Source organism: Macrobrachium rosenbergii, chromosome 4 (assembly GCF_040412425.1).
Source record: "Macrobrachium rosenbergii isolate ZJJX-2024 chromosome 4, ASM4041242v1, whole genome shotgun sequence".
Lineage (NCBI taxonomy): Eukaryota > Metazoa > Arthropoda > Malacostraca > Decapoda > Palaemonidae > Macrobrachium > Macrobrachium rosenbergii.
Genome location: NC_089744.1, coordinates 37,755,059 through 37,768,716, shown reverse-complemented (window position 1 = coordinate 37,768,716; position 13,658 = coordinate 37,755,059). Strand labels below are relative to the sequence as shown.

Genomic DNA, 13,658 nt, shown 5'->3' with positions numbered 1-13,658 from the left:
TAAAGCTGCAAAGGACGAAAGAGGAGCAGGTTCTTGGTCGACCTCTTCCTCTTCTATGGAGACCAGGGACAGGACAGCATCCTGAGAAGTCTCGGGAGCGGAGGGAGCTTTCTTTCATAAGTCCATGATTACAGCTAACTGCTGCTTAATAGGACCCAACGTTGGCTCATCATTATCCAAAGGCGAAGGTGAAGGAGACCTTAGTCTATGAGTAGACTGAAGAGAAGAATGCCTGGGAAAGGACGTTTGGCACTCAGAGGTGGGCACTGGGTATGCAGGAGCTGGTGTTGGGTGCTCAGGAACTGGCACCGGGTGCTCGAGAACTGGCGCCGGGCTCGAGAACTGGCGCCAGGTGCTCGAGAACTGGAGCCGGGCTCTCGAGAACCGGCACCAGGTGCACGGGAAGAAGCGCTGAGCACTCAGGAAGTGGCTGCCACCAGACACTTGGCAGCAGATGCTGGGCACTTATGAGTCGTCACTGGGCGTTTAGGAGCCCGGTGAGGGCGCTCAGAAGAGAGAGCCTCTGGACTATCCCACGCACACAAAAGTGGATGTTGATGGACAGTGGCAGGGACTGAAGGATCCACAGCGTAACTACAAGAAGGGTGAAGGCTGGTACAGGCAGTCCCCAGTTATCGGCAGGGTTTCTGTCCCCGACGGCGTGACAATAACCAAAAATCCCCGATAACCGAAAATCAGCGTTAACAGCGCCAATCCCCGGTTATTGGCACCACTGTTAAGTGGGGATCAGCGCCGATAACCAGGGATCGGCACTCATAACCAGAGATCAGCGCATATCGGCACTGAAAATCCAGCTATCATCGTCACTAGACAAGTGCCATAAAACTGGATCACCGATAACTGAGGCCGCTGATAACCGGGACTGCCTGTACTAGGCTTCTTATAACGCATAACGGAAGTGGATCTGAAGAGAGCTGAAGCAGTCGGGAAGAGTCTAGGTACCATTTTTGGCACCTCCTGTCCACACTGGAGTCATCAGAGGAGCTTGATGATAACTGATGCACCTCTAAAGATATGCTTTTCCAATGGCTGTCTGATACCACCTGGGATTGTGAAACAGGAGCAGCTGAGGGGATGACTAACCATGGGCAAACCCCAACAGCTTCTCTTAGACTTCCAGTATGTCTTCTACCAGGTTCAGGGAAGCAGGACAGTGACCTTGGTCTAGGAGAACCATCAGGACAGATAGTCACCTCCTCCATTTGCACTGCATCCTCACTCGTGACTTTCTCCATAAATACTTTATCCATTATCACTTTGACTGATGCTCCTAACTCCACCATTGTACTTACCACAAAGTTTATCTTTTTATCAAACCTAGATTTGAGACTGGCGATGGTATTAGGGTCAGAAGCAAGGAAGCCAGGCATGGAAGTAGGAGGTTGAATAGTAGGAGGGCAAGGAATAGGAGAAAAAGTAAGAAAAGGAGTAGTAGGGAGAGCAATAGGGTTAGCCTCTAAACTAGATTTAGGAGTAGTTTCTAGACTATTAGAATGTCTCTCGACTCTATAAGCTGCTTTCCTCTTCCTCTCTTTCTCTCTCTCTAATTTGTCTAAGTGAGACTTTTGAGTTTCCCATTGCTTACTATCCTATGAGGGACATTCATTACAAGTTTTCTCCATGTTTCACTCTTGCCCCCTTCATTTGGTACAGATTGAATGAGGATTATAACAAGCTTTTGTTAGCCTAGTCTTACACCCTTCGCTGCAATAGTGAATATCAGGCAGTCCCCTGTTAACAGCAGGGGTTCTGTTCCCAGCCGATGCCGCTAACCGAAAATCGGCGGTAATAGCCGAATGACCCGCTTAACGGCGCATAACAGCACTAATGACCTGCTTAACAGTACTGTTAACCAGATATCGGCGCCGCCGTTAAGCAGAGATTGGCGCCGGTAATCGTAGATTGGCATCACAAGACAAGCCCCTTAACACTGGATAGCTGTTAACCAATGCTGCCGGTAAGCGGGGATTGCCTGTACTTGAATTGCTAGAATTGGACATAATTCAGCAAAAACTGGGGAACTAACACAAAAATTACATTTTTTTAATAAAATAAAGTTTTATGCATACTTATCAAGTAATTACTTAGCTAACGATTATGCTCAAACGGCATCCTAAATTCAAAATTCGGGGTAACACGTCAGTTGCAAAGCAGGGGGTGACAGGTCCCGCCACCTGCAACAGGAGCGTGAGAGCAACTCAGAGCCAATGGCATCATTCTATTTTACTACAGCAAAGTCCATGAAAAAAGGGGAGGAGGGAGGGCTCTGATTCAGGAATTACTTGGTAAGTATATATAAAACTTTATTTTATTATAAAAATTTCATTTTTATATAAGTAACTTACCAAGTAATTACTTAGCTGAACCCCACACTGAAAGGGGGGTGGGATGAATGTACAATTCTACTTCAAAACATTAAGTTTGGTAATGACTTGAACTAGAAATGATGGCTAGCATTGAAACAAAGCTTGTCACTTCCTTTCCTGGTAAGAGAGCTACTGCCTCTACTTGGTGCTCATCTTAACCTGTAGTGGTGCAGCAGTGAGCTGAGAGTCGCCTCTACATCAGTGGAAGTCTAGCAATGGAGGATATGCCTGATCGCTGACAAGATGCATGCAGAAAAAAGTTGCCCTTGCCCTGGGTGCAGTACCACAAAAAAACAACCGGATAACACTGTCCCCCACCCTGACACAACAAACCACTACCCATCCAAAGAACTGGTGGGCACTCCAGGTAAAAAATAACCCCCCAGGCTCCCCAAAAACTTGACACCCTACATCAAGGCGAAGAGACAGAAGAGAGACGGAATCTCTCCAACGCTTCTTCCCTAATACCATGCCAGCCACTGCTCATGGTCCGAGGGTACTGCAGTTTTCAAACACTGTTTCCACTTCTTTAAAATAATGAGACATGAAGATCGATTTGCACCTCCAAAAGGTTGACTGAAGAATGGATGAGAGGGATAAATTGTGCTTGAGCTCTAACTTTGATCAAAGGAAAAGTTTTCCTGAATCCGGGAATGCGCTTTGGAGATCAGGTCTCTAATACGGAACAATAGGGCATTCTTGGAAAGAGGATGAAAAGGATTCTTGACAGAACACCAGAGGTTGCTAGCAGGTCCTCTAATCGTCTCGGTCCTCTGACTGGGCAAAGAACCTTCTCCTCTTTATCTGCGCCTAGGATTTCCATTAAATTCCTAATATGGGAGGAGTGAGGCCAAGGCTTACAAGGATCCTCATTCTTGGCTAAGAAGCCTAAGGCGAAAGAGCACAATGCATCCCCTTGGGAAAAGCCTACCCTCTTGTCAATCACGTGCAGTTCACTTACATGTTCAGCCATAGCCAGGGCTACTAGAAAGAGGATCTTCCGAGTAAGGCTCTTGAGGGAAGCGGAACTGAGTGGCTCAAAAGGAAGACCTGTAAGCCACGTAAGGACCACATCTAAGTCCCAAGACACTAAATCAGATTTCTTCTGCTTGGAAGTATCGAATGACTTAATGAGATCATTAAGACCCTGGTTAGATGAAAGACCCATACCTCTGTTTGAAAACCGAGGTAAGCATCGCTCGGTATCCTTTAATGGTGGACAAGGACAGATGCCTACTGTAGAGGTCCTCAGGTATAGGAGAAAATCTGCCATCTGGGTTAAAGATGTCTCAAAAGATGAGATGTGATGTCTGAGGCACCATCAATGGAACACTGTCCACCTTCACTGGTAGACGTTGCAAATAGATTATCGTCTGCACTTTGCACTAGCTTCCACAGCTGCTCTTGAAAAACCTTTCGCTCTGACAAGTTCCTGACAGTCTGAAACCTGTCAGAGCAAGAGTGGACAACCCTTGGTGGTATCTCTTGAAGTGAGGTTGTTTGAGTAGCCACGGTCTTTGGGAAAGCAGCCTTGGGGAGTCTACCAGTAGACGTAGAAGGTCCAGGGACCATTCCTTCGTGGGTCAGAACGAAGCTACAAGTGTCACTGAGACATTGCAGTATGACACGAACTTGTTCAGGATTTCCCTCACCAAGATGAAGGGTGGGAAGGCATAAAGGTCCAGGCCTGACCAGTCTAGGAGCATGGTGTCCGTCGCCCATGCCTGGGGATCCAGGGCTGGAGAGTAGCAGACGGGAAGACGACTATTTCTTGAGGTGGCAAACAGGTCAAAGGACGGTATGCCCCACAATCGCCAAGGGTCGACACAGATCCTGTGGTCCAAGGTCCACGCAGTAGGAAGGACCTGCTTCCGACCGCTCAACTCGTCTCCCAGGATGTTTAATTTCCCGAATAAAACAAGTGACCAAAGTCACTTGATTTTGGTGCGCCCAAAGCAGAAGGTCCTTTGCAGTCTGGCAGAGGGAAAAGGAACGAGTGCCCCCGTTTCCTGATATACGACAAAGTGGTGTTGTCCGCATGAATAACCACTGCCTTGTTGCGAGTTGAGGTTGAGAAATGCTGGAGACCTAGATGAATGGCCTTCAGCTTCTTTATGTTGATATGAAGATTGCTTTCCTCCGGGAACCATGTCTCGGAACCACTTGACTCCCTAGAAGGGCTCCAAAGCCTAGATCTGAGGCATCTGAGTAAAATTCTAGGTCAGGACTCAGAGGGGGAAGAGATCTTCCCTGCAAAAGTCTTCCTTTGGACAGCCACCATTGGAGTTCTGATTTTATCTCCTGAGTGATGGGAAAGATGACAGAGTCCGGTTGAGTCTTCCTGTCCCAGTAGACTTTGAGGTAGAATTGGAGAACTCTCACGTGCAATCTACCCAACTTGACGAAGGTCTCGATAGACGACAAAGTCCCTAGAAGGCTCATCCACCGATGAGCCGAACACAACGAAAGGACGAGGAAACTGCAAATCATCTGGAGGTAGTTTGCGATTCTCTTGGGGGACGGAAAAACCTGAAAAGTCCAAGAGTTGAGAATCATCCCCAAATAAAGAATCTTCTGTGTAGGGGCTAACTGGGACTTCTGGAGATTTAAAAGAATTCCTAGATCTTGAGAAAGCTGGAGAGTTGTCTGAAGGTCCTTCGTGCACTTCTTCGAAGGAGATCGAAGAAGCCAGTTGTCCAGGCAAAGGCTGATATTTATGCCGACTAGGTGGAGCCATCTGGCGAGAGGGGAGAGGAATCGGGAGACTACCTGAGGAGCTATAGAGAGGCTGGAGCAAAGGAACCAAAACTGGAGGACTTTTCCCTGGAAGATGAACCTGAGATACTTCCTGGAATTCTGATGGATGGGGATATGGATGTATGCATCTTGCATACCCAGCATGACCATCCAATCACCCGGGTGAATGGAAGCCATGACTGACTGGTTCGTCTCCATCTCGATCTTCACCTTCCTTACAAAGAGACTGAGAACGTTTACGTCTAGGACCAGTCTCCAACCGCCCAATGTTTTGGGGACTACAAACAGATGATTGTAGAAGCCCTGGGTTTGTACATCCTCGACTTCTTCTATGGCCCGCTTCAGAAGGAGAGAGGATACTTCCTTCAAAAGGGTCAAATGTTTCTCCGAGTCTCTTGAGTAGGCCGTCAAAGTGATGGGAGAGGTAACTAAAGGAGGGTTCTCCAAGAACGGGATGCAGTAGCCCTCCTTTAACATTTTGACAATCCATTGGTCTGCTCCCCCGTGATACCATTTCTGCCAGAAAAGAAGTCTGGCTCCTACTGGGGCACGAAGGACTTCTGGTTCACTTCTTGGACACCAGCTTGGAAGAGGAGTTCTTCTTAAAGGATCTAGATTGAAACCGGAGGTTGGAACGAGGTCTAACTTGTGGTTTGGGCTTATTCCTGCAAAAGGGATGCTGTTGCAGCGGACAGATCATCTTGGGAATAAACGATGAAGACGAAGAACTCTTGGGGTTGTTTAGAAGACTTTGCAAGCAGGTTGCGGGTGGATTTCTTCTGGAGATGTAATGCGATCTCTTCCACGATTGACTGGGAAAATAGGTGAGAAGAATCCAATGGAGAAAATAACGAGGCTGATCTCTGTGAAGAAGTGACTCCTCTTGTGGTGAAAGAGCACCAAAGTTTTCTCTTTTTAAGAACTCCGAAAGCGTAAACAGCTGCGAGTTATGAAGAGCTGTCCCTGGTGGCTTTGTTAGCACAAGAGAGAGCACTGAACAGGTCTGCTGTGAAGAGCTCGTCCAAGCCCTTAAAAGTCCTTGATCTTCTTTGCAATGGCTCCTACTGTCCAGTCCAGAAAACTTAGTACTATGAGAAGCTTGAAGAGGTTCTTAATGAGATGGTCCAGTTCCGAGGAAGAGAAAAAAACTTTGGCTAAAGCGAAGGCTGACCGACAAGAAGAGTTGATAAGGCAGGAGAAGTCCCCATGGGAGGAGGCAGCGACTCCCAGAGAGGGAGCTTCCCCAGTGACATATGGCTGATATTTCCTCTTGACGAGATGAGAGGGAGGCTGGGCAGAAGTTGCTTTGCCCTGCTCTCTCTTCATTGAGAGCCATTCTTCAATCTTTTTCATTGCTTTCTTACAGGAGGAAGAAAGCACCATCTTGGGAAGTTGAGAGTGCTCTTCAGGAAGACTTCTCATAAGGAAGGTAGAAGCAGGAGATTACGGAGCAGCCAGGCAAAAAAGGTAGGAAAACTTGCCAGGAGGAACCGAAGATGAGACACACAAGCTGTGGGAGAAGAAGCATCTTGTTTGATCTCCTCTTCGTCTTCCGACGAGACCGGAGACAAGGACAAATCAAACCTTGAGAAGGCTTTGATAAGGGCACTTTCCTAATGATGCTTAAGATCTCTGACAGCTGTTCCTTGATGGGTGCCAACGAGAGGTCGTCTGGCTCCGAGGCGGAAACTTGGCGTTCGAGAGATGAAGACAGTTGATGATGAGTAGGGATCAGGTTCCTGGATGATGGGGCCGGGCGCTTGGAGTTCGCAGCTGGGTGCACGGGAGCAGGCGCTCAGCACACAGGAGCAGGTGCTGCGCGCATGGGAGCAGGTGCTGGGCTCGCAGGAGCAAGAGTTGTGCACGCAGAAGCAGATGCTGGGAGCACGGGAGCCAGAACTGGGCTGTCAGGAGTGGGTGCTGGGGGGCTCTGGGCGAGATGGGGTCTCGGGCGACAGGCGCTTAGAACAATGCTTCGGGAGCTTGGAATCCTTGGGTGAGAACGAAACAGCTGAACCAAGGCGAATGCAGTACTAAAGGATCCATGCCATAGCTGCAAGACGGAAGTGGGTTGTTGAAGGCATCCCTGTGACACTTGACAGGCAACGGGGAAGAAGGGGCCAAGTCGTCCATGTCCCTTGTCAGTGGCCGGGACAAATCAAGGAAGTATCTGTGACGCCCGCAGTAGGAATCTGAGCCCGAGCTTGAAGACATGCGGTGCAGATCCAACGACACCTTTCCAGTGGCAGTCTGTCAAAGCCTGAGATCTAGCAACAGGCTCGACTGAGGGGACAAGCCCGTCAGCTTCCTTTGGACCTCCGGTATGTCTTCTCCCAGGATCAGGGGAGTGGGACAGTGACCTTCGTCTAGGAGAACCGATGGGATGGGAAACCATCTCCTCCACTAACATTTCACTTAACACTTCATCACTAGACACTTTATCACTGAAAAGTTTGTCCATAAGGGCTTGTAGGGATGCCCCTATCTTCAATATTGAATTAACCACTAGACTTATTTTCTTGTCAAACTTGGACTCGATTCTAGACTCAAGACTGGCCAACGGCATTGGGGTCAGAAGCACGGGAGCTTAGCACGGGAGTATGTGGAGGGACAGAAGGGGGCTGGGAATAGGAGAAAGTGTATGACCAGGGAGTAGCTGGAAGAGCAAGGCTAGAGTCTGTCTTAAGCTTACATGAAGAATCTCTACTAACAGAGGCACTACTTTCGGCCCGAGTGGCCACCTTCCTTATCCTATTCTTCTCAAGTCTACTAAGATGACATTCAAGCACCTTCCATTTACATTCATCCTAGTCCTTACACTCTCCACACGTACTCTCCCTTGAACACACCTGCCCCTACGCTTAGTGCAGATGGTATGTGCGTCATAACAAAGCTTAGTTAATCTAGCCTTACAGCCTTCACTACAACAGTGATGACTGAAAGAACTAGAATCAGACATAGCTAACTAGAAGAAAGATCTAAAAGCACTGACAAAACCAAAAAACAAGAGCTTGAACTAAACGAAAGTGAAATACTTTACCTACTTCAGCAAGCATGCAACAACCAGCGAATCAGGCAGGACTGCAGAGACTGATGTGTTGTCGACAGCAAGGCATAAAAGAGAATGATGCCATTGGCCGTGAGTCGCTCCCATGCTCCTGTTGCAGTGGGCAGGGCCTGTCATCCCCCACTTTGCAGCTGACACATTACCACAAATTTTCAATTTAGGATGCCATGTGAGCATAATTGTTAGCTAAGTAATTACTTGGTAAGTTACTTACATAAAAATTTATAATAAACTATCCAAAGTTTGAAGGCTACCAAAATAAGGTAATTGTACTTCACCAATAACTGCAAAGACAACTGAATAAACCATCAAAAAAGCTGCTGCAAATGGCGCCGATGTGTGCACCACAGTCGGCAAAACAAACTGAGTCTATCTGCCGGTTTGTTTCCTGCATCTCCTGATAGTGGCCGGGGCCTGTCACCTACACAAAACAATAGAAGCACTACTGCAATTTTTTTTAAAAGTTGCTGTGCGAGGTAGAAACATTAGCTATGTAATTACTTGGTAAGTTTACTTATATGAAACCATGCAGTTAAAAAAATATCATTAGACATTTTCTGAGTATCCTGTTCTCACATCAAACTACACCATAAACAATATACATACCTTCAGAAAATAATGAAAAATTTACCTTTCACCAATAAATCATTGTTGTTGTTTTTAACAGCTTCTTCTCTCCAGGCAAAAATATTATTTGTAAGTTGGTTGTAAGATAGACCTTTAATTATTTCTGCCACTTCTGAAGAAGGATCAACCACCCATCCATGGTATAGCATGATGCCAAGTAAATCAAATATGCAAAGTTCACCCGTAAATTCAAAATCACGTACCCTGTGTAAAAAAATAAAAAGCTTTTATACTTACATCAAATATTTTACTATATTCCATTGATCTACATAAATATTAAATAAAAATCCATAATTTCAAATACGTATTAATGTTTAACAAACACAAACCACTATTTTAAAAGTTTAATCTTGCCAGTCTTGGTAATTGACCCTTACTGTCAAACTGTCAGCATTACTTAACTAGGAAGGTAAAAGCCCCAACAAACTGCAACACTTTTTAACAACACTTGTAAAGCAAGTCCTCAACCAACCCAGGGGGTTGGAAGGAGGGCACTATGGTTGAATTCCATGAAATTAAGAAATAAAAACATTTTCTGTCACCACAGGAGAGTTCAAATGAAACAGAGCTATGATAAATATCTTTGTTTCATCAAAACCCCACTGAACGTATATCTTCTCTGAAAGGCAGGGGGATCAAATCTTACACCACATGCTCCAGTGGATCCTCAAGTGTCTATATGCAAATAAACTCAACTTCTGCAACTCTACAGTGCTTTAAAAGATATACAATCATTCTCTAGGCATTTGCTTTGATGAAGATCATCACAGTATTCCTATTTGTACAGAATATGACCCCTACCATGAACACAGGATTCCTTTCAGCAACTTACACAGTTAGATAAGCTATAAACATGATATTTTTATGATAAAATAAATTTTTACATATACTTCCCAAGTAATTACATAGCTAATTATTCTACCTCAAGTGGCAACTTTTTTTGAATTTCGCAGTAGCACTTTTTAATTGTCTTACTCAGGTGACAACCCCGCCTTCTACGGGGAACATTGGAACAACAGGGCAGCCGGTTGACAATTCATTTATGCCCTCATGTCCATGGGAGGGGAGGAGGGAGGGCTCTAATAGTATAGTAATTACTTGGTAAGTATATATAAAACTTTATTTTATCATAAAAATGTAATTTTTACATAAGTAACTTACCAAGTAATTACATAGCTGAATCCCACACTAAATGGAGGTGGGATACATGGACACAATCTATTACAAAACATTAAAGCATGATAATGACTTTGAAACAGAAAAATCTGCCAGCATTAATGCATCACTTGTTGTTTCCTTACCCTGTATGAGAGCTGCTGCAGGGGAGTACTGCCTCTGGTTGGTGCTCATCTTGACCAGTAGTGGCATAGTGGTACAGCCCTGTGCCACTTCTACTTAGGAGGGAACTTTGCAGCGAGGGATAATGTCTGATGACTAGCAAAGTTTACAAAGGTGCCCTTGCCCTGGGCACAGTACCAAGATCAAAAACCAGACAACGCTGTCACCTAATCTGAAAACACCCAATAAAAACCATACCCTATCCACTAAGACCGGTGGATACTCCAGGTACTCCGTACCCCCAGGCTTCCCAAAAACTCGAAAACCCTACTTCAAGGCAAAAAGAAAGCAGGAGAAAAACAGTGCTTCCTATGTTTCTTCACCTAATACCATGCCAGCCACCGATAAAGTCCCCAGGGTACTGCAATCATTAAACACGATTTCTACGTCTTTCAAATAGTAAGATGCAAAAAGTGACTTGCACTTCCAGTAATAGGACTGGATAATAGTGGACAGGGGCATGTTATGTCTGAACGCCAAAGAAGTGAACACCACCTAATGTCATGTACTCTTACTTTAAAGTTCAGTAAAAACTCCTCCTGAATCTAGGAGTGTGTTTCTTTAATTAAATCTTTCAGAAAGAACGACAAGGCATTCTTGAAGGGCTAGACGGGTTCTTAACTGAACACCAAAGGTTATTAGAAGTAACCCTAATCTTTTCTGTCCTATGTAGGTAGTGTTTCAGTGACCTGATTGGACACAGGATCCTCTCTTCTTCCTCTTATCCTAGGATATCTGATAAGTTCTTAACCATGTAAGAATGAGGCCTGGGCTTGGACATAACCTCATTCTTTGCTAAAAAGCCTATGGTGAAAGAACAAACTGCATCCCCTTGAGAGAAGCCCACTTTCCTGTCAATGGCTTTAAGTTCGCTGTTGAGTTTAGCTGTGGCTAATGCACAGAGGGAGAGAGTCTTACGAGTCAAATTCCTAAGGGAAGAAGTCCTGAGGGGATCATATGATGGGCCAGACAGCCATTTAAGGACCACATCCAGATTTCAGGATACCGAAAAATTGTCCTTTTTATATTTCGTCATCTCAAAAGACTTCAAAAGGTCATTGATATTGGGGTTTGAAGAGAGAGCCAACCCTCTATGTTTAAAGACTGGGCTAAGCATAGCTCTATAGTCTTTAATGCTCGAAGACGACAAGTTCCTTCTATTCCTTAGGAAGAAGAGAAAGTCTGCAATCTGAGTTACAGTGGTGGCAGAAGATGAGATATTGCGACTGAGGCACCACTGTCAAAAGACTGACCACTTAGCCTTGATAGACGAGGCTAGAAGATCTTCTGCACTGAGCAACTGCTTCTGCAGTTCCTCTTGAAAAACCCTTGACTGTGAACAGCTTACGGACAGTCTGAATCCTGTCAGAGCAAGAGTGGACAACCCTAGGTGGTGTCTTCTGAAGTGGGGTTGTCTGAGAAGAGACAGCTTTTGAGGAAGCATCCTTGGGAAGTCTACCAGCAGACAAAGAAGGTCCGAAAACCACACTCTCAGAACCCAAAAGGGAGCTATGGGGATCGAGGTCGTATTGCTGTGCATCTGGAACTTGTTCAAAACCTCCCTGATCAGGCAAGAGGGAGGAGGTTCCAGGTTCGACCAATCTTGCAGCATGGCGTCCGCGGCCCCTGCAAGGGGGTCTGGGGCTGGCGAGCAATACTGTACATAGGAAGACAATGGTTACTGGAGGTGGCGAACAAGTCTATCATTGGTTTGCCCCAAAACTTCCACAGGTCTACGCAAACTAGTGGATCTAGGGTCCATTCTGTCAGAAGGACTTGCTTTTGACAGCTCAGCTCATCTGCCATCACATTTAGTCTTCCTTGGATGAACCGAGTGACCAGTCACTTGATTTTGGTCTGCCCACAGCAGTAAGTCTCTCGCTGTTTGACAGAGAGAAGGAGTAGGTCTCGCCTTGCTTCCAAATGTAGGCTAAGGCTGTGGTGTTGTCCACATGAACCATTACAGTCTTGTTGCGGACTAAGGAAGCAAAACTCTGAAGACCTAGATGCACTGCCATCAGTTCTCTTATGATGATGTGTAAGACCTGTTGATCTGGAGTCCACATCCCGACATGTCAGAATAAAAGTTCAGGTCTCAGTTCAGTGGATGAGGGGACTTCCCTTCCGACAGCCTTCTTTCTGACAGCCACCACTGTGGTCTGATTTTATTTTTGGGGTGATCAGGAAGACGTGGCTGTCGGGCTAAGTTTTCTTGCTCCAGTTGGCCTTCAGGTAAAATTGTAATTTGACAAAGGTTTCTATGGAAGCCAGGGTTCCCGATAGGCTCATCCATTGATGAGCCATGAAAGACGAAAGAGCTAAGAATTTTTGGACTGTTTGAAGGCAGTTGGAAATCCTCTAGTGTGACAGAAAAGCCTGAAAAACTTGAGAGTTCATTATCATCCCCAGATAAAGGATTTCTTGTGAAGGGGTCAACTGGGACTTCTGAAGGTTTAAAAGAAGGCCCAGCCCCGGGTCAGAAGAACAGGCTTGTGCGTGTCCTACATGCACTTGTCTTTTGACAGGAATCAAAGTAGCCAGTCGTCTAGGTAGAAATTCACGTTGATTCCTACTAAATGGAGCCATTTCGAAAGAGGAGCGAGAACTCAAGAGAATACCCAAGAGGCTGCCAAAAAGCCAAAGCAGAGGGCCCAAAACTGGTATACTTTTCCTTGAAAGACAAACCTCAGATATTTTCTAGACACTGGATGAATCGGGATATGAAAATACGCATCCTGCATATCTAGTGTTACCATCTAGTCATTTTGTTGAACGGAACCAAGGGCCAACAGACTTCTCTCCATCTTGAATTTTGTCTTCAACATGAAATGATTGAGGGCATTTAAATCAAGGACTGGTCTCCAACACCCCCAAAATGTTTTGGGAATCACAAAGAGACACTTGTAAAATCCCTGTGTCAGTGTCTCGAACCTCCTCTATGGCTTTTTTCTGAATGAGGGAGGAGATTTCTTTCAGTAGGGCAGAATGTTTCTTGGAGCCTCCTGAGTAGGCTGACAATTCAATGGGAGAGGTGACCAAAGGTGGTTTCTCCAGAAAAGGAATGATGCAGCCTTCCTTCAAAACCTTAAGAGTTCAAGGTTCCACTCCTCTTATTAGCCACTTCTCCCAAAATCCCAGGAGTCTGGCTCCTACTGGTACATGGAGGACTACTGGTTCACTTCTTCTGGGATGGTTTGGAGGTCTTCATAGGGGTTCCTGGATGCCAAACGGACCGATGGGTGGGACCTGAAAGATGTTTTGATCCTTCCTTCATGAAAGGGACGTTGCTGGAGGGAGGAAAGAGTTTTTGGTTGAAGAGAGGAAGATGATTCCTTGGGGCATCTGGATGACTGAGTAAGCAAGTTTTGTGTCTTTTTCTAAAGATCTAGGGCAATCTCCTTCACCATATCTTGAGGAAAGAGGTGATTTTTGTCCAGCGGAGAGAACATCAAAGCTAACTTTTGCAAATGAGTGACTCCCTT

At 45.7% G+C, this 13,658-nt stretch overlaps 1 protein-coding gene across 4 annotated transcripts in view; it reads right to left on the bottom strand.

The window, feature by feature from the left end:
- The window catches only part of LOC136832782 (ubiquitin carboxyl-terminal hydrolase MINDY-1-like), a 127,975-nt gene that overhangs the window by 67,756 nt on the left and 46,561 nt on the right, over positions 1-13,658 (bottom strand). For all 4 annotated transcript variants that reach the window (XM_067094339.1, XM_067094332.1, XM_067094356.1 and 1 more), the window contains exon 4: positions 8,843-9,042. In XM_067094339.1, the coding sequence (XP_066950440.1) occupies positions 8,843-9,042 (200 nt within the window). The remainder of the gene's footprint in view (positions 1-8,842; positions 9,043-13,658) is intronic.